This window comes from Barbus barbus (genome assembly GCF_936440315.1).
Source record: "Barbus barbus genome assembly, chromosome: 4".
In the NCBI taxonomy this organism is placed as follows: Eukaryota; Metazoa; Chordata; class Actinopteri; order Cypriniformes; family Cyprinidae; genus Barbus; species Barbus barbus.
The window spans coordinates 17,791,445-17,812,021 of record NC_136732.1 but is presented as its reverse complement, the minus strand read 5'-3'; the positions used below and the strand labels follow the sequence as shown (position 1 = coordinate 17,812,021).

The 20,577-nt window shown below is 39.0% G+C and overlaps 1 protein-coding gene across 1 annotated transcript in view; it reads left to right on the top strand.

The window, feature by feature from the left end:
• LOC306864503 (1-phosphatidylinositol 4,5-bisphosphate phosphodiesterase delta-3-A-like) overlaps positions 1–20,577 on the top strand; it is a 28,219-nt gene that overhangs the window by 4,921 nt on the left and 2,721 nt on the right. Inside the window, exons 2-14 of the mRNA XM_079408547.1 lie at positions 700–867; positions 8,849–9,077; positions 10,265–10,394; positions 10,511–10,736; positions 13,778–13,979; positions 15,683–15,827; positions 15,959–16,111; positions 17,432–17,584; positions 17,821–17,974; positions 19,309–19,425; positions 19,511–19,689; positions 19,829–19,964; positions 20,325–20,474. Coding sequence (XP_079264673.1) covers positions 700–867; positions 8,849–9,077; positions 10,265–10,394; positions 10,511–10,736; positions 13,778–13,979; positions 15,683–15,827; positions 15,959–16,111; positions 17,432–17,584; positions 17,821–17,974; positions 19,309–19,425; positions 19,511–19,689; positions 19,829–19,964; positions 20,325–20,474 — 2,142 coding nt within the window. The remainder of the gene's footprint in view (positions 1–699; positions 868–8,848; positions 9,078–10,264; positions 10,395–10,510; positions 10,737–13,777; positions 13,980–15,682; positions 15,828–15,958; positions 16,112–17,431; positions 17,585–17,820; positions 17,975–19,308; positions 19,426–19,510; positions 19,690–19,828; positions 19,965–20,324; positions 20,475–20,577) is intronic.

Below are 20,577 nucleotides of genomic sequence, written 5' to 3'. Positions count from 1 at the left end.
TCTTACTGAATTCCTCCCTCATCCTGTTTTTTTTCCACCTCAGGCTATTGTAACACAGCACCACGATGCACAGCCAGGCTTAACCTAGCTTTGAAAAGACTATAAAGAGCTCAGTGTGCGCTACTGGCAATTTTGCAATCTTTGCTCTTAGTGAATAGTCTTTTTCCAAGCTTGAACAAGTCACTTTAATCTGGGAAACAAACATATGTTGATGATTAAGTATGAAAAATCATCAATATTGTCATTTGGTATCCTGTTATACGTGCAGTCATTGCTGCTGACGTTGACACACAGATATTGATGTCTTGCATCACTGTGGGATGACATCTTCCCTCGTGTTTGTTCTGACTTCTGACTTCCGCTTCTGACCTCCCAGGGCTCTCACGTCTCGAGTATGTGAGAGTGTGCACATATATATTTATTTTGGAAGATGCCTGAGTAATGGGTTGATTTTGGTCCATGTTTTGGATTAAATATTAAAACTGTTTATGACTCAGTGCCGGGAAGTGTTAGTCTCTGGCACATATAACTTTGTGAATGTGAGAACAACCTTGGGACGGCACATTATGACTGAATCACAGTCTTGACACTTGACACTTCAGATTTGTAGCATACAGCAGCTGTGTTGGACAGACTCAAAAACATTTAGAAAGAACAGGAGGTGCTCATATTTTAAAATTATGTATGTGTGTGTCGTAGGTGTGCTGGACAATGAAGATGTGCTGCTGATGCTGCAGGGGTCAAAGATGATGAAGGTTCGATCTCAGCGTTGGCGGAAGGACAGGAGCCTGAAGCTTCTGGAGGACTGTGTGACTGTGTGGTGTGAGTCCAGCAAAACCACTCGCAAAGGCAAAAGCCAGCAGACCTGTGAGTATACCATCTGTAACTGAACTACATCCAAAAACAAATATCAAAATTCAGCTTTCAGCACAGCATTTGTGAGTTCAGAAATTATGTGGCAAGATGAGCAAGGGTTGGTTCAGTAAGTGCTCTTAGCTGAAGGCTTTTTAGCAAGATATTTTGTTTCTACATTTTGAGTTTACCTCCCTATATCTCTACAATTGAAAATTTTTCATATGAATAGTTTCATATGTGACCCTGGACCACAAAACCAGGGTCAGTTTTTCGAGCATCTGGGCTATACATCAGCAGCACTGCGCGCATGTGTCATGGTATTCTTGTGTCTCTGTTTTTGTTTTCTTTGCACACAAAAAATATTCTTGTAGCTTCATAACATTACGGTTGAACCACTGATGTTACTAGAGCTGGGTATCGAGTTCGATACTTTTTAGGCACCGACCGAATTGCCTCGATACCATCGAGTATCGAAAAATGTCTTGTCGTTCTGTACCAAATTTCGATACCTAAGGGGTTAATCTCATCAACTTCAGTGAGCCAATAAGCCTGCAGCACTAGGTGTGTTCGACTAGAAGCAGGGCGGCGCAGATCCATCAGTGTGTGACATCCGCGAGAGCGATTCGAAAGCGTACGGAGCAGTCTGCTCTCTATAACTCTCGTGGTACTGTAATACACCGACCGGTCTGCACAGTCGGTCCGCGTCAAGACGAACACATCTACTTCTTAACACCGGTTACACTCAGAGATGTGGCTATAGTGTGAATGCGTCCCAGCCCCCTTAGATGTAAGGCTACATTTACACTGGTGTGTTTTTGTTTTAAAATAAAAACGATCCTTGTCATACTGACGTTTCCACTGCGTTTCAAGACAGCTTTCCACTATCTCCGAGTCGACAAATGACAAACCGGAAGTCATTCATTTCCAATGGAAAGTAGTGCGGGAGCTGTGTGGAGTTCCGATCATATGCAGATGTATGTTCATACTACACGACCGAAAGCACGTGTTATGTGACCATTCATGCATAATGTAGCATTATGCTACATAAGACAATAAATAAGATTTATATTCCGCTTTTACTCAAAACTCTCTTTAAACCACCATCGAGTGTTTGTAATAATTTCTGATTGCTGTCTAATGTGTATTTTGGCCATGTAATGTTGCTGAAATATGTTTGAGTCAGAACAGCGATCATGGAAGAGAGAACACAGGCAGCAGTACCGCCGCTCCCTGTATGTAGAGTATGCAGGGGTACACAGAGTATGCAGTTTGCATAGGGCACCAACTCCAAGGGGGCCACCATCCCAGTTGCTCAAAAAAAAAAAAAATACTTTCGTTCTATATTAATATTAACATATAGCTACATATACATAAATAAAAATCTAAATATGAGCATATATATATATATATATATATATATATATGTCAGTCCTGTCTTCCTGTGTCTTGTTTCCCCTCCTCTCGTACCCTTATTTGGTCAGTTTCCTGTTTCCTGTTCTCGTTTAGTTCTCGTCATTAGTTTCCAGCTGTGTTTTATTAGTTATCTAGTTTTCCCCAGTGTTTATTAGTCCTCTGCTTCCCTGTCTCTGTGTCCAGTCTTAATCGTCATTCTGTGCATGTTTTTCTGTGTCTCCAGCGTTCCCTAAGTTTTGGTTAATAAAGTCTATGTTTTGAAGAAGTTCCTCGCCTCCTCGTTCCCTGGCTCCAATGTGTTGTGACAGAAGACCGGCCACTCGTTTCGCTACCCTAGCCCATCTGGATCTCCCCTTTTATGAGTACACCAGGGAGCAGTGTTAATTTCGTTGACGAAGACGACGACAAAAAATATTCGTCAACGAACCTTTTTTCTGTGACTAAGACGAGACATTGACGAGCTAAAACTAATATCTGATGATAAAAACTATGACGAAATGTATGTCACGTCTCGTTAATAAGATGAGACGGGACTAAAATGTTATTTGAGGACTACCGGACATTCAAAATACATCCTATAGGCTAAGTTAACTGTCTTGTCTTTCAAAATGTGCGTCTCTGTCATTGGATAAGGTGCGTTTGCATATCTAGTCTCAGTATGGCAGCCGCAGTGGACGGATAGGCTACCAAAACGCGAACTAGCGATCTGAAACAATGGGCTCAGCACCCGAAGGGTTAGGGAGTGGGTGACCAGACGTCCCATTTTTCCCGGGAGTCACAATTCATTGTCGATTAACTTAAAGTTAGTGAAGGTGCGATAGGCGGAAACGCGCTGATAGAAGTGCTCTCTCTCGCGCACGCTCCACTTCTTCAGTTCTCATACAGCGCGCAATCAGTTCTCAGTGCTCAAATACACAAACAGCAGTCCACATGTCTCTCATGTAGAGTATCTCATGGAAATACAGTCCGTTATGGTTTAAGTGAGCTTAAACAGGTGGGTGAAAACTGAATGTATGTCTGTAGGCTATTACATGCATTCCTTCCATCTTAAATGGACAGCATTCCTAATTATCTGTCATAAATGTTAACCAACAAAAGATGTTAAATAAAAGTATACTTGTTAAGTAAACCTACTGTATCTGAAAAATCTCTACCAAAAAATGAAAATGTATTCCAGTTTTTCCAAATTCAATCCTTGATTCAAATTTCTCATAACTAAGCTTAATTGATTTGGTCTAAAGAGAGAAGTATTGATGACTATTTTTGTTAGAATACTACATATAAAATAGCTACCAAAATAAATGTTGGTAACTGCAGTTTGACTAAAAGTAATGACTAAAATTTGACAAAAATGCAATGACTTTTCATCGACTAAAACTATGAAAGACTCAAATGACTAAAATGTGACTAAGACTATTAAGCTTTTTCGTCTCAAGATAAAGACTAAGACTAAATCAAAAATGCCTGCCAAAATTAACACTGCCAGGGAGTTCTGCAAGCTTGCCGCAGCGATGGCGTTGGACCGTTTTTTGAGTTAACGCCGCTGTCCGTGGCTCTCCCAAGCCTGCCGTCTGCGGGGAAATTAATGCTGCCATCCGTAGGGAATTCTACGCCGCGGTTCATATGGCGGTTTATATGGCAAGCCTGCCAGTCGATGCGCCTTCAGAGCACCCTCCTGTGCCAGCCCCTCGAAAGCACTATGCCGTGCCTGCACCTCCTGAGCGCCCTCCAGTGCCAGCTCATCAACAGCGCCCTCCAGTGCCCGCTTCTCCAGGGCCAGTTCCTCCAGTGCCCGCCTCTCCAGCCCCTCGAAAGCACTATGCCGTGCCTGCGCCTCCTGAGCGCCCTCCAGTGCCAGATCATCAACAGCGCCCTCCAGTGCCTGCTTCTCCAGGGCCAGTTCCTCCAGTGCCCGCCTTTCCAGCCCCTCGAAAGCACTATGCCGTGAGGCTGAGGCAGGAGCCCTACTGGTCCCAGAACGCGCGCCGCCCTGGAGGCCGTCTGTCATGTCTCCTGGTCCCTGGAGGCCTCCAGAGCACCCCCCCCCCCGTTGGATGTTGCAAGTCCTATCTTCCTGTGTCTTGTGTTTCCCCTCCTCTCGTGCCCTTATTTGGTCAGTCTCCTGTTTCCTGTTCTTGTTTAGTTCTCATCATTAGTTTATTAGTCTCCAGCCGTGTTTTATTAATTATCTAGTTTTCCCCAGTGTTAATTAGTCCTCTGCTTCCCTGCCTAAAATTATAAAAAATGCATTTTATGATGAACGCAGTAGGCAGTATAAGCACACGTGATGTGCCATTCCCGCAAAGGGGACAGGGGGTCAAAATAGAGAAGTGAGATTCTCATACACACACAAGGAAGGACAAAACAATCTACTCACAACGAGGAACAGAAAAACAGGGACATATATGGGAGTGGGGGAATGAGCGACAGGTGGGGGAGGGTCAGCTCGTGATCCGTGCCCTCCCGCTGCACGATCAGCACTGATACCGAACATGACAGGACAACACAGACAGCACGAGGAGCCGAGAAGACCCCCTGAACCGTGACGCATTACAGGTGCCATCACAATATATTATGTATGGGTCTTATATTTTTGGTAGACTGCATTTTAACCATTTTAGTTTATCTTTGGATAGACATTATAAAAGTAGCATTAGGGCCACTTTTGTTTTTTCGTTTAGATTGAAATATTAGAGTTCTAACCATTTAGAATGATTAAATGATGATAGATTTTTTATTTTAGTCCTAGATCAGTATTATGGGGATCCAGTATCATGCTTTTTTTCTCATAGTAAACCACTCACCTTTGACAATCTGTGACATATTGCTCGGCAGGTTTTTGTTGAGGGACGGGACTTTTCAATCAATGCAACAGCAAACAGAAAACCCATAAAGTTTTGTGGTCATATGTCTGAACTCATTAATACGTGTCTGGTTTTGTGTTTGTCTGTATAGACTACAAGCTCAGACCCTCTGCTTCTCTCCAGTTTAATTTCCTGCTTTTGTTTGGCTTGTTTCACAACATCAAACAAAGGCAGGAAATTAAGCTAGAAATATTTCCATTTATAAACCATGATTATGGTCCTGAACTGTCTGAAACTCACTTTAATTGATTTCACACCAGCAGATTTGGTGCTTACTTTGAATAGAGGTGTTGTGGGACATGTCCCAATTAATTGTCTCAATCTGTTACTTTCACCTGCTTTTCAAGTGATTGGTAATCTCCTTTTAATCACACAAATTCAACTTTTGCTCCTAGCATAATGGAAACAAGGCATCATGGGAAATGAGCAGCTCTATCATCTCTAATCTCTAGCTGTCCAGATGATTCTTAATCTGTTTTTCATCTCACTTATGCTCTTCAAATGGATTGATAATCTGCTGTGAGAGTGAAGAGAATCAGACTTCCTGCTATAATCCCATTCATGGTGCTTCACTGGAGCATGGGAATGTTGTTTCTCTTATTAGACCACTGGTGTTGGTGGACCCTATTTAGGGAGCCTTCAGCCCCTCTGTCTTTTATCTCCACTCTCTGAAATATCTGTGATTATCTCCGCTGTCATTTACCCTCAAAAATCTGTAATTACATGATCACTCTTCACATTTGCTGAAAACATTAGCTGCATACAGATATCTGAGGCTACTCAACTTGAAATGCAACAAAATATATGATTAAAAAAAAGTCAGTCAAGCTAAATTCGAACTTGTGACTGCTTGCTCTTAAAGCAGTAAAGGTTTGGCCCACAAGACAAGGAGTTTAACAGTCTTAAGACTTAAATCCTAAAATGACTCTTGACTCATTCTCACAAATGGACTGTGAACAACAACTGTGTCCTTTGTATAATAACATGTGAATTGATGCATGTTTGTATTTATCTATTGTAGTCATATGTTTCTAGATTTTGAAACTTGCAAAGTTTCCATATACACATGCAGCTGTACAGTAAAAAGCAGGTCATGTGTTTATGAATAATCCCTGCTCTTAGGGGGGATTTATGGGTCATTCTGATGACATCTGATGAGACCCTGAGGACTACTAAAGTGAACTTATAACTAATCATGTGACTCAGTGTGATTAATAATCACACGGCAGTGCTAGTAATCACTTTTGTGATTTTTCTATGTAAGATGTTGATTATGTAATATCATTATGTAATAATTAGTGTTTTTGTTGTAATTGGAACAAATTGGTGCTTTGTTGTTTCTTTTGACTCTCTCCAAAATGTTGCTTTACATAAATCTTGATGCACCCCAAACAACATAAAAAGACCGGCCACTCACCTGTCAATCATTCCCTTTAGTAAAAGAACAGTTTAAACATAGGACTTTATGCAAGTTCTTTGATATGCCAGACGTCAGTATGTAGTGGGTAGTGACGCAGATAATGTGAAGCATATGAAGTTCAGTTTATACAGGCTCTCGACTAAAATATCAGTGTGTTCCACTCAAAACCTTACTTTTGTTCTGTTCATTTGGAAGCATATTTGGAAACAACAGTAAAATTTACAGTATATAGTATTGCTATAATTGCTTCACTCTTGGCAAACATTCAGTATGAAACTGTTTGTTTGGTACACTTAGTGGTACGTTAGACTAGCTGGGACAATATTTGGGGGAATATTGTTAGATAAGTGATTTGAAAGTCATATACATTTACTAGTATGTGTGTTCACATGGTAGTAAACCATTATTCAAAATACAAAGTATTTGTAGGTGAGACTTATTTCAAAAACATTGACCGTATTACTGACTCCAAACTATTGAATGGTAGAGTAGCATGAAACTTCACTTGCTCATAAACCAAACACTTTTGTTTGTACTGCTCGACTCGAGCTGAAGTTGATGAGACGGCCTCTGTCTCTGTTTCTGTCTTGTGTTGCGTCACACTGGCTTCAGGAATGCAGGCTCAGCTGCTCCTGTCCAATCCCAGCATGCCCCTCACAGCTCACGGACTGCCACACACTTGAGGGAATAAACATAGTCCAAATAATACATGACTGTGTGTGTGTTTGCATTATGTGAATGTGTTTGTGCGTGTGACGTTTACATCATGCACCACTTCATCCCTTTGTTATTTTGGCTATTTATTAAGGTAGATAAAGATAGAAGTCACATGGTTATGGCATAAGGTCAAATAGCCTGCACTAAATTATGCTGGTCTGTGTAGGAGATGAGGCTGTGCAGGTGTCATTGTGCTGGTGGGCAGGAGCTCCTCATGCAGGGCAGGAGTTCATGCTCCTGTGCATCTATGCAGCAGGCTTTAGTGAGGAATGCTAGTGGCGTAATAAACACCCATTCACTGCACATGTCTCTGCACACACTTCTTCTCCATATACACAAGAATTACACAAGATTATGAATGCATGTTTGTCAGTGTTTGGAAGTGGGCAGAGAGTCTTTGCTATTTAAAAGAGCATGTGTTTGTCTTGCCCTGCAGTCTCTGCATGTCTCTTTGTTTATTTGCAGCGTAGGAGTATCCACAGGTCAAAGACGTTATTGTTGCAACTACTGTCTAGTACAATTCCTCATGTAGCTGAATTGAAGTATACACTTACTGTAAAACGATGGAGGAGAAGGAAGTCCATGTAATACACAGAGCTTTATTATGTTTGATTGTCACTGTATTAGCCATAACATTTCGTAATTGGTTAAATGGTTGCCTGTCCAAAGCCTCTGCTTGGCAATCAGGTGGGTTTATATGGGTGTGCGTGTGTGTGTTTTAGGAGTACATTGTGCACATGTTTGGCACTTTGTTGCACAGGTCATTACATTCTAACTCTTTTGAAGTCTTATTTGAAATGACACAGCTAAGACCTGCTTTTATTTTGTTTAATTTTAGTTTAGTTTTATTTTTAATTTTGTTTAGATAAATATATATTGTTTTTGTTTATTCAGGTAGTTTGCTTAGCTTAGTTTAGTTCCTTTGAAGTGTTCTTTGGAATGATACAGCTAAGAGTTGCTTTTAGTTTATTTATTTTTACTTTTATTTATTTTGGTTTAAATTTGTTTAGATTCATATTTACTTTTTAATTCTGCTAGTTTAATTTAGTGTTTTAAGTTGCTTTTTGTTTTATTATTTTTTATTTTATTTTAGGTTTTATTTTTAATGTTTTAGTTTTGTGATCATTCAGTTAGTTTAGATTAATTTAAATCTTTTTATGTCTTTTGAACAACATACTGTAATTATTAAGATGTTCTTTAAAAAAAAATTGTGTACACATTTGTTTTGTGTACATTTTTTAATGTTTTCTTTTTTGTGTGTCTTAGTTTTGTATTGTTTAATTCAGGTTGACAGCTTCTGTGTGTCAGAGGTTGCCAAATGTTGGACATTTGCTCATAAGTTGACATATATAATGGAGACACTTTAATATTAGGGTTTGTTTAAAGCAGAAGTTTCATGTTTAAATTTAGTTTGTTTGAGTGGCCAGACTGGTGTTTGAAACTATTTATTTTTTGCAGTTCTATTTGATGCCACTAACTGTGCATAGATTACACAATTCACCTTTAAGTAACAGATTATGTAAATTATTAGTAGCGATAGTCCAATCACCCCTTTGTGTGTGTGGGTTCTTTCTGTCAGTCTGTGTGACGGAGGTGGAGTGTGTGCGGGAGGGCTGTCAGTCAGAGTGTCTGCGACGAATGGCAGGTCTGGTTCCAGAGACCCACTGCTTCACTGTGGTCTTCCGCGGAGGAAGGAAAAGCCTGGATCTGTGCTGTTCCACACAGGACGAAGCGGAGCGCTGGGTTCGAGGCCTCCGCACACTCAAAGACCATGTCTCCAACATGAGCCAGAAAGAAAAGCTGGACCAATATCCTTAAAGCCATACCTGCAGAGAGAAAATGCTAATAATTTTCTAACTGCAAGTAGACACGTCCACTGCATATTTACCGCATTTAATAGACATTTAATTAGAGGATTTAAACAGACAGACAGGCCACCATATGCCAATAAATGCACACGTAAACATACTCTCCATTACAGCACAGCATTACTCAGTGAGAGAGCTTACTAAATATAGAGCAGATCTAGAACAGATATCTAAACGCCACTCCACCGCACATGTGAACCACGGAACATATCATGCTATCTCTCCTTTTTCAAAAATACCTTTGTCATGTTTCTCTTTCCTCTCATGTGGTTTTCACTCTATTGTATTTTCTTTTTCTAACCTGTAACCAATTTGTTGTACTCATATTTCTAATATTTTTGTTTTGGGTGTTATGTTAATTTTCAACAACATGCTGCTTCTAACTTTAACTGCATGTTAAAATGTGTTAGTTTTTATTTGATCTCAGCTTAAAGAAATTCATTAGTTCACACAAAAATGAAAATTCTGTCATTAATTACTCACCCTCATGTTATTCCAAACCCATAAGACCTTTGTTCATCTTCAGAACACAAATTAAGATATTTTTAATGTAATCTGAGAGCTTTCTGACCCTCCATAGACAGCAATGTAACTGACATGCTCAAGGCCCAGAAATACGGTGGGCGAGAGAGCTCAACGCGCTGCAAATAGAAAAAACACCTGCAAATTAAGAAAATAACTTCATCAATTTGACAACACACGCGTTGCAAATGCTCACAACACAACCAAACAAAGAAACAAATAAAATAAAAAATAAAACTTCTTTATTTGGTTGTGTTGTGAGCATTTGCAGCACCTGCTGTCAAACTGATGAAGATGTTTTCTTGGTTTGCTGGTGTTTTTTCTAATTGCATGTGTTTTCTGAAGTTTCAGCGCGTTGAGCTCTCTCGGACACCACAAAGAAAGGTAGTAAGGAGGACATCATTAAAATAGTCCAAGTGACATCAGTGTTTCAATCATAATTTTATGAAGCTACAAGAATATTTTTTGTGTGCAAAGAATGTATTCCGCTATATTTTTAATTATAATAATAGCAGAGAGATTGTTTATTGTTTAATACTATATGGCTGGCAGCATGTTGTGTATGCGTATTATTGGTTCGTCTAGTTTTCCTTGACTGTGCACACTTGGATTCGAGGCTATTTGAGACGTGCTGATCAGAACCAGGATGGGAAGATGAGCTACAACGAGGTGAAACATCTGCTACAGCTGATCAACATTGACCTGAACGAACAGTATGCACGCACACTCTTTAAGGTTCGTGTGAGAGATCAATGTAGAAGTGGCAACAGCTGTCATATAAACTAAAAGAGTTTAATTTAAATGAAGCCTCAAGCAATCTCTCTCTCTTTTATTCCTCCTCTTGTCTGTAGAAGTGTGATCGCTCGTGTGATGGCCGGCTGGATCCTGTGGAGATAGAGGAGTTCTGTCGTGAGCTGATGCGTAGGCCGGAGCTGGATGCGGTGTTCAGGCATTATTCTGGTAACGGGTGTGTGCTCACCACCTTGGAGCTGAGGGATTTTCTCGGGGACCAGGGCGAAGACGCATCACTGGCCCATGCAAAGACTCTCATCCACACCTATGAGCTCAACAACTGGGGTACATCATCAGCACCATACATTAACATGGAGATATATATGTATACAAACACACACATATATATATATATATATTGTATATAATGTATTCTTCAGTGTATACATCCAGGAGAGTAGACAACAACATGCACAATATTTATATTCTTGCTTGCATAAACAAGACTTCCCAGAATGCAACTTACTTGAATTCCACTTTTTCTTCTTAAACATTATTTTTATTTCTCTTGCAATGCTGAATCAGAAATATATTCTTATGTTTATGGTGTATTATTAAGTAAGTAAGTAAGTAAAGTTTATTTATATAGCACATTTATCTCAGCAGAGCTGACCAAAGTGCTGAACAAAGTCAAAGATAAACATAAAATAAAACAGATGATACAGTAAAACAATACAACATAGATAAATCAAATTAAAATGCCTGAGAATAAAGATATGTTTTCAACTTCATTTTAAAAGTTGTAATAGAAGGTGCAAGGCGAATGTCCAGTGGCAGTTGATTCCAAAGACGAGGGGCAGCAATCGAAAAAGCTCTATCACCCTTTGTTTTTAAAATGAAATTAAGCATGATATACATAAAAATAATTCTTCCACAGAGGATTTTTTTAATGTTTTGATAGAAGTCTCCACCAATGTTCACCAAGGCTGCATTTATTTGATCCAAAATACATTAAAACAGTAATATTGTGAAATAGTTTTCCAATTTAAAATAACTGTTTTCTTTTTTAATCTAATTCAAAATGTTATTTATTCATGTGATGTCAAAGCTGAATTTTCAGCAGCCGCTACTTCAGTCTTCAGTGTCACATGATGCTTCCTGTCTTTACTGTCACTTTTGATGTTTTAATGTAACCTTGCTAAATAAAATTATTAATTTCTTAAAATAATAATAATAAAACAAAATAGAAGTCTAAATTTTCACTGCTGAAAATACCTTTTTTTATTATTTTTTTTATAAATCTTTTATTGGCCATAAAAAAATTATGGGGATGATACTATCAGCAGTGCAAGTACAAATCTGATCCAGCAGAGAAAAATAAATCTTACTTTTGAGCCCTGTACTGTTGTCAGTACTGTTGTGTTTGCCTTTGTGCCATATGCTCCTTGACCTAATTTTCCCTCGTGTTTGTTTATGCCCTTTTTTGAACTTCCTGTTCCTGTTCTCGTTCCATCAGTTCCACCTGTGTTGAATTAATTATCCTCGTTTAGTCCTCACTACTTAAGCCCTGTGTTTCCCTGTGTCCACGTCCGCTGTTATGTTTAAATGTCTTCCTTGTGTTCCATCGTTTGATGCCCTGTGGATTCTAGTGTTAAAGGGGACCTATTATGTCCCTTTTTACAAGATGTAAAATAAGTCTCTTACGTTTTAGCTCGGAATACCCCACAGATCATTTTTATAGCTTGTTAAAATTGCCACTTTTAGGGTATGAGCCCAAACACGCTGATTTGAGTGTGTTGCTTTATGCGAGTGAGCTGTTGCTCTCGGAGAAGAGGGCGGAGCTTCAAGAGCTCAAGCTCCGGCTTTAGCAGTACTAGCCTTTGCAAATAAACATTCCACTATTAGTACAAGCCTGTTATCTTTACAGAAAACTACTCTGTTTCAAAGTCAGTCATCTGATTATACTGTGCATAATAAATTCGCGTTTATGAATTACACAGACGGGGAGCATGGCGGGATAAAAACAACAACATAGCTGGTCTCATGCTATCACAAACTTTATAAGTCCCACTTCTGATTATGAGCTCGACAACTTCAAATGATCGACTCACATTGCTTTCATATGCAACTTTTAACTACCACATTCCTATTCACGATCATTCTGGCAGCACTTGAAGGCAGCATCAGTGAAAACACACGGAGACAATGATAGCTTTAGCAATTAGCCTTTCAGAGTGCCAAGAAGCTCTTTCAGAAGGGCAAGTTGGAAAACAAACGCATGATACTCACTCCATCTGGAGCTGACGTTTGAGCACGAAGCGTTGGTATTGATTCCTAAACATTTAGATAACGTTACCAATTTTTGCTGGGATATTTCCTTGGAAAATGAAATTTAACCACAGTGTCCTCGGCTCAGATGGGGGGAGATTATGGCGACTCCTACGTTCATTAGTGCATCCCAAAACACAACACTTGTGTGAAGCCTCTTTGGCGCTGACATTGTATAGATCTCCAGTAATGGCGGACTGCAGCTTCTCAGTCAGGGCTGTGTTTATGCTAATAAGGCAGAGAGCGTCACAAATGGGCGGGACTTTTTCCCCTCTGTGACGTGAACAGAGGGAGAATCTGAAACAGCTCGTTTGAAGAGACTGTTCATGATTTATTGGTTTTATAAGAAAATGAGTTTTTTAATATTATAGGCTGGTTGTTTTCACACACTGCAGCTATACATCTGTGTTCAAACAGCTTATAAAAGTCATTTTTGCATAATAGTTCCCCTTTAAAATATATTGTATTTTGAAGTACTCCTCGTTTCCTCTTTCTCTTGCTCCAGCGTATAGTGACAACTGTAATTTGAGAAATGACCAACAAGTTACAACAAAAGGAGCTATTTGTCAGAGCTGTTGTCTAGCAGTCGACCCATGGCGCTCATGTGGGCAGTGTCAATTCAGATCTGGCTCACATTTCCCTTGCTGTTCTCCCATCATTTCCTGTCTGCACTCTACTGTTTATATACTGTCAGTAAAAATGGCACAAAGGCCAACTCAGAACTGGTTTCAGTTTGTCATTGTGTGACCTAATGATGTGAAATATCCAACCTGTTGAAAACTGGAGTGCAGGTCCAACAGTAAACTGAAAAACCACTCCCGCCCATTTCCACGAACTAGTGTGAGTGCATAGCTCAGTCGTGTGTCACGGTTATTGTGTCAAATAATTGACAAACCTTGGTTATTCCTTTCCGCTCTTAATAGAACTGAGAGTAATACATTAGTGATACAAAAATTGGATAAAAAAATCTGTATTAAACATTTCCTTATCCAGCTCTACTGAAGGTTGTCTTTAACCATGTTAACTTTTGACCGATATATTTTCTTTATGACCCTCAGCCCGGAAGAATCTGTTCATGACCCAGAACGGTTTCACCATGTACATGCTCTCGAAAGAGAACGATGTGTTTAACCCAGATCACGCTCACGTGTATCAGGACATGAGCCAACCGCTGGCGCACTACTACATCTCTTCTTCTCATAATACATACCTCACCAAAGACCAGGTGACCAGCACCAGCAGCACTGAGCCTTATATCAGGTACAACACCCACCCAACTGCACCCTATAATCTGCCTCCAGCACCACAGAGATACTGCAAGTAGACCAAAACACACTTATACTTTGTTGTGTCTCCATTATAGCCTTCACTAAGCTTAGTTTATTTAGCAACCATTTGTGTTCTGTAATGCTATTGCACTGGGAGAAAGAATTATGCCTAAGGTCACAGTAAAAGGAAAGGCTTTTAAACTGACTTTAGGTGACTTTTGGTAAGATTTTAAAATGTTATTGAAAGAAGTCTCTCTTGCTCATTATGGGTCAGATTTACTGAACAGGGTAAATTAGCTTTAGAGCGCAATTCCATAAAAGTGCAGATGGGAGGGGTAAATTCTGCGGTTAGTTTATTAACAATGCGCCCATTAAACAACTCAGACGCAACATCTCATTTCCATAATGACCAGTGCAATCTACCAAGAGCAATGGAAATTACTGCCTTCTTTAAAACATGCTTTTTTGGGGCGTTAAATAATGGCACATCTACCAGTAATTTGATGAGCGCAAACATTAGTAAATCACATTGCATGATTCATTTTAATACTCACCTCCCAAAAATTTTGCATCTGAAAGGGAAACTCCTACAAATGCATATTCAATAAGGTCAGGCGCAAAAATAATTGTGTCCTCACCTTTTTAGCGCTAATTCTTTACTGCGCATCTTTAGTAAATCCTGACAGTACTATGTTAACGCCAAAAGACGTTTTGCACTGGCACAAGCTGTTAGTAGCCTAAATCTGGCCCTATGACTGCATTTATTTCACCAAACACACAGTAAAAACTGTAATATTGTGAAATACTATTACAATTTAAAATAACTATTTTCTATTTAAATATATATTTAAAGAGTCATTTATTCCTGTGATTACGCCAGTCTTCATTGTCACATGATCTTTCAGAAATCATTCAAATATGCTAATTTGCAGCTCAAGAAACATATTATTTTCAATGTTGAAAACAGTTGTGCTGCTTAATGTTTTTGTAAGAGCAGTTATTTTTTATTCTTTGATAAATAGAAGGTTCAAGGTTCAAAAGAACATCATTTATTTGAATATCTTTGAAAATCTATCGTGTCTTCGCTGCAATTTTTAAATTTGATGTGCCCCCAAACCTCTGAATGATATTGTAACTATTGTAAGCACTTTTTTCAGGACTTATGAAAAAGTCATTGTTATGAAAAATTATGGAATAAGTTATGGAAATCTGTAAGGCTCAAGAGTTGGACTTGTAGCCTGAAGATCGTGGGTTCGAGTCTCAGGTCCGGCAGGGATTGTAGGTGGGGGGAGTGAATAACCAACACTCTCTCCACCCTCAATACCACGACTGAGGTGAGACCCTTGAGCAATGTACTGAACCCCTAACTGCTTCCCGGGCGCCGCAACATTGGCTGCCTACTGCTCCGGGTGTATGTTCACTACTGTGTGTACACTTGGATGGGTTAAATGCAGAGCACAAATTCCGAGTATGGGTCACCATACTTGGCCACACACCACTTCCCCTTCCCCCCCTCCCTTCATTTTCCATCTAGGCCTTTACCTCATGAAATATTTGATCACTAGTGACAGCTATACAAAACATAAGCACTGTGTTATGAGATACAACACAGCGCTAATTCACATACTCTGATGATATTTATTGTTCATACTCTTTGTTTGTGGTTAAACTCGTGGGTTTTGTGTGTGTGTTTAGAGCTCTGCATCAGGGCTGTCGCTGTGTTGAGCTGGACTGCTGGGACGGTGATAAAGGAGAGCCCATGATCTTCCACGGACACACACTCACCTCCAAAGTGCTCTTTAAAGAAGTCATTGAGACCATTGCTCAGTACGCCTTCAAGGTACAGACACATGAACCATAACAGCCTATGACGAAAGTCTTTGTATAATGCCACAATATACAATCTAGGTTTGCATGTTTGATAATTGATCAAATCGATTCTCTTGAACAACCATGTCTCTCTCTTCGTAGACATCTCTGTATCCTCTGATTTTGTCCCTGGAGAATCACTGCTCAGTGGAGCAGCAGGCAGTCATGGCGCAGCACCTTTGCTCCATTCTGGGAAAGAAGCTCCTGAAGAAGCCGCTCAATGACCTGCCCCTCAAAGACCTACCCTCACCTGAGGTCACACACACCTCCAGTTTTGACTTAACTTAACAATATATCAAATTTCCAGTTGTACAGAAATTTTTAAGTAAAAAAAAAATATTTTCAGTATGCTAATTGGAAGCCACTCACTAAATTAAACATTCCATGTAATGTGATCTCAGTGCAGCAAACTACTGTTTGAAGCATTTAGTATTTCAAAAATGTTTGTACTTTCTCATGCTACTTTTTATATAAGCAGTATGTATTATGTACTGTCCTGTCCAGTAAGCATGCTGAATTTCTCAGTGTTAATCATAATACAGTGGTAATACATAATACAATAATTACTGTAACTATGCCTCACTTCGCATTTTACATAGCTATAGAGTACCGTCACTTGCACTGACGTAATTACACTCAAAATGTACACTGTTGTTCAAGTTTGGGGTCGTTATCTTGTGCTCAGTCTGCATTTATTTTAAGAAAAATACAGTATAATGGAAAATATTATTACAATTTAAAATAACTGTTTTCTGTTTAAATATATTTTAAAATGTAATTTATTTCTGTGGTGGCAAAGCTGAATTTTTAATAATTCATTCTAATATGCTGATTTTGTTCTTAAGATAGAAATTAAATGTTGAAAATGGTTGGGTTGCTTAATTTTTTTGTGGTAACCATGATTTTTTTTGTCAAGATTCTTTGATGAATAGAAAGTTCAAAAGAAAAGCATTTATTTAAAATATATATTTTTTTGCAACAATGTAAAAGTCTTCACTGTCACTTTTGAAAAATTTAATGCATATTTTCTGAATAAAATTGGTATTTTAGTCATTTTACTGACCCCGAACTTTTGAACCGTAATGTGTGTAATTCGGCAGACACTTTTTCCAAAGTTACTTCCATACATTCTCTGGAAATCAAGCCTAAGATCTTGATGTTGCTAACCCTTCCTTTCTTGCTTTTGGAGGCTTCCTGTTTACTTTCTGAGGATTATCACTGAAAACAACTGACCCTTGCTGTCTAAAAAAAAAAAACTATTGGAAATGTGTAATCGTATCGTACTAGGAATGAATTAAAGTCAACACTCATGTACTGTAGTGTACACATTTATACCGCCTCAAGCACACTTGACTCCATTTACTGTACATATTTATGATGAATTTACTTTCTCTTTTTCACTCTTGACAGTTTCTATCACAATTTTTCCATCTTACTTAAGGGCTGTTCCAGCCTCTGAAATAAATTATTGTTTATTGTCACAATGTTTTAAAGATACCATTTTCCAAGTTAGAAGACAGTGTTCCTGGCATTTGTGAACATTTCTGTTACTCACATGTTCCTGGTTCACTGTAGGAGTTGATGGGGCGGATCCTGCTGAAGGGGAAGAAGTTAGGTGGTCTGCTGGGGAAGATTGACAGCTGGACTAGCTTCTCATATAGCTCAGATGAAGAGTCTACTGCTGGAGGGGGCGGGAACAAAAATGAATCCAAAAAGGATCTTGGGAGGGTGAGTCCAGATATGAATTGCTTTTTGGGCCAAGAAGTTTATATGTAAACTGTTGGAAGATTGTGTTGTTTGATTGTCTGCGTATGGGTATGATTACAGCTCAGGTAAATGAATTAGATTCATTATAGTATATACTGTATGTGTGTGTTTATGATGCATATAATGCCTAAATGTTCACTAAAAAAAACTTCTTGTGTGTGAACACATACTTTGACACGTTTACATTCCCTCCCCAGTCTGTGAGCACTAAACTGAGTCCAGAGCTGTCAGATCTGGTGGTGTACTGTCAGAGTGTGCCCTTCAGTGGTTTCGAGACAGCCAGCCAGAGACCTCCTAGCATGATGTCCTCTTTCTCTGAGAATGAGGCGCTCAAACTCATCAAAGACTCAGGTGAGATGGACAGGACAAATCTTGCACTGCATTCACTCAAGTCTCATCATGTTAATCATATATCAGATCAACAGAACCACTACAAATGTGATAAGTGCTAGATAGATGGATAGATGGATAGATAGATGCACTACTGTAGGAATATATGTCACATATTACTGTGAACTGTATTGTTTTAATGTTAGCTGCTTTTATCTTGGCCGGCTTATTGCCTAGGGCCCCGCCAGATGGTTCATAATAAATAAACAGATCATCAGATCACTTTCAAAGCAAAGACACTGCTCTTCCAGCCAACACTGACAGTCAGCGGCACGGCAAATTTACATCAAACTCACATTTCATAATTAGGTCATGTCACCACTTTTCAGAGCTCAGCATTTACCACACAACCTATAATAACTGTGACAACCAAAAAATAAAATAGTCAAAGATAAGTCGCAATGTCCTTTGGGGAAAAATTAGATACACTGAACTATAGGAGACTATCAGATTATATAATGTATTTAGTAAATCAAAACAATATTTACACTATTAAAGTTTGGGGTCGGTAAGATTTTTTTAAATGTTTTTGAAAGAAGTCTCTAATGCTTAGAGTCATCTCTAATGACAGAATTTTTCATAAAAAATACAGTAAAAACAGTAATATTGTGAAATAGTATTACAATTTAAAACAACTGTTGTCAATTTGAATGTATTTTAAAATGTAATTTATTCCTGAGATGCAAAGCTGAATTTTCAGCATCATTACTCTTAGAGTCTTCAGTGTCACATGGTCCTTCAGAAATCATTCTAATATGAAGATTTGCTGCTTATTAATATATACTTCTTATTGGTATCTATGTTTGTTTGTGTGTGTGTGTGTGTGAGCCTTGACACAATTGTTCAGGATTCTTTGATAAATAGAAAATTCAAAAGAACAGCATTTATTTGAAATATAAATCATTTTATAAAAATATAAATTTCCTTACTCTCAATTTTGATCAATTTAATGCATCCTTGCTAAATAACAGTATTAAATTATTTTTTAAAAAATCTTACTGACCTCAAACATTTGAACAGTAGTGCATCTGCCACAAAGCCAATGAGAATGTAATTTAGGTAACAACATTTACACTAAATAGTAAATAATAAATAAACACATTTTTATAATTACTAATACAAAGTAATAATGTAGCATTTTGTCATGCTGATCTGCTTGTTAAAAAACAGCTAATCTACTTTTAAAAATACTGTAGAAACTTAGTTTAAAAGTATATTTATAAATAAGTATTTTTCCTTGTGTGAGTATCTCTGTCTGTTGATTTGTTTTATGTACATATTTTTGTCCCCTGTAGGGCAGCTGTTTGTTCGACACAACAGTCAGCAGCTGAGCAGGGTTTACCCATCAGGCCAGAGGTTACAGTCCTCCAACTACGACCCCCAGGACATGTGGAACGCAGGCTGTCAGATGGGTGAGTGACTGAACGCTCTGACATTCCTGCATGTCTGCAGGTATAGCAGCCAAAGCTTGAACGCTTCATTCTCTCTGTTCTCCAGTGGCTCTGAACTTCCAGACCCCAGGAGAGCAGATGGACCTGAACCAGGGCCGCTTTCTGCCCAACGGTCGCTGTGGATATGTGCTCAAACCTGACTTCCTGTGTCACCCAAAGTCCAACTTTGACCCTGAGAACACGGGTGGAAGACCAGGACATATACCCACACAGCTTACCATACGGGTTAGTAACAGCTCCTCTTCTCTTTTAGCTTATCATGATGGTCTGACAGGAAATATTGCTCAGAATCCCGCGTGCTCTGTAAATATTGTGATAAATCTCTTTTTTACTATACTTGTGGGCCGTTTTGTTTCTCCTGCAGGTGATCTCGGCCCAGCAACTTCCTAAAATAAACACAGACAATCCCAACTCCATTGTGGACCCGCAGGTCTGGGTGGAGATCCATGGAGTTTCCATCGATAAGGCTCGTGCAAAAACCCAGCGCATTGACAACAATGGTGAGACCACTGAGATATTCAGTTATCCATAGTTATTATGTTATGTTTTATGATCGTTTAATCTATATCAATGCATTAAAATTGTGTGTGTGATAGAAACATTAGTTTTAATGGTTGGCGTATTGATTACAGTGTTTCATTTGTTTTTATGTTGTTGTTTTGAGCATTTATTTTGTGTGTGATAAACATATTCTAGCAGTAAAATGAGAGGTGTTCCTGCCAGGATTGAATATTGAGTGAGAGTGAGAGTGTGTGTGTGTGTGTGTGTTCGTTCATGTGTGTGTGTGTTCGTGTGTGTGTGTGCGTGCGTGCATACGTGTTTGTGTGATTGTGTTTGTGTGTGTTTGTCTCCCCCTGCAGGTTTCAACCCTCGCTGGGACTGTACTTTGAGTTTTCAGCTGCAGGTGCCTGAACTGGCCTTGGTGCGTTTCATGGTGGAAGATCACGACTACAAATCCAAAAATGATTTCATTGGCCAGTTCACCCTCCCTTTCACCAGCCTACGAGCAGGTGTGTGTGTGTGTTCAGATCACACAGTATGATGTTTTTATAAAACATATCAAGTTCAAGTTCAAGTTGAGCTTTATTGTCATGCCGCTACATGTGGAGACAT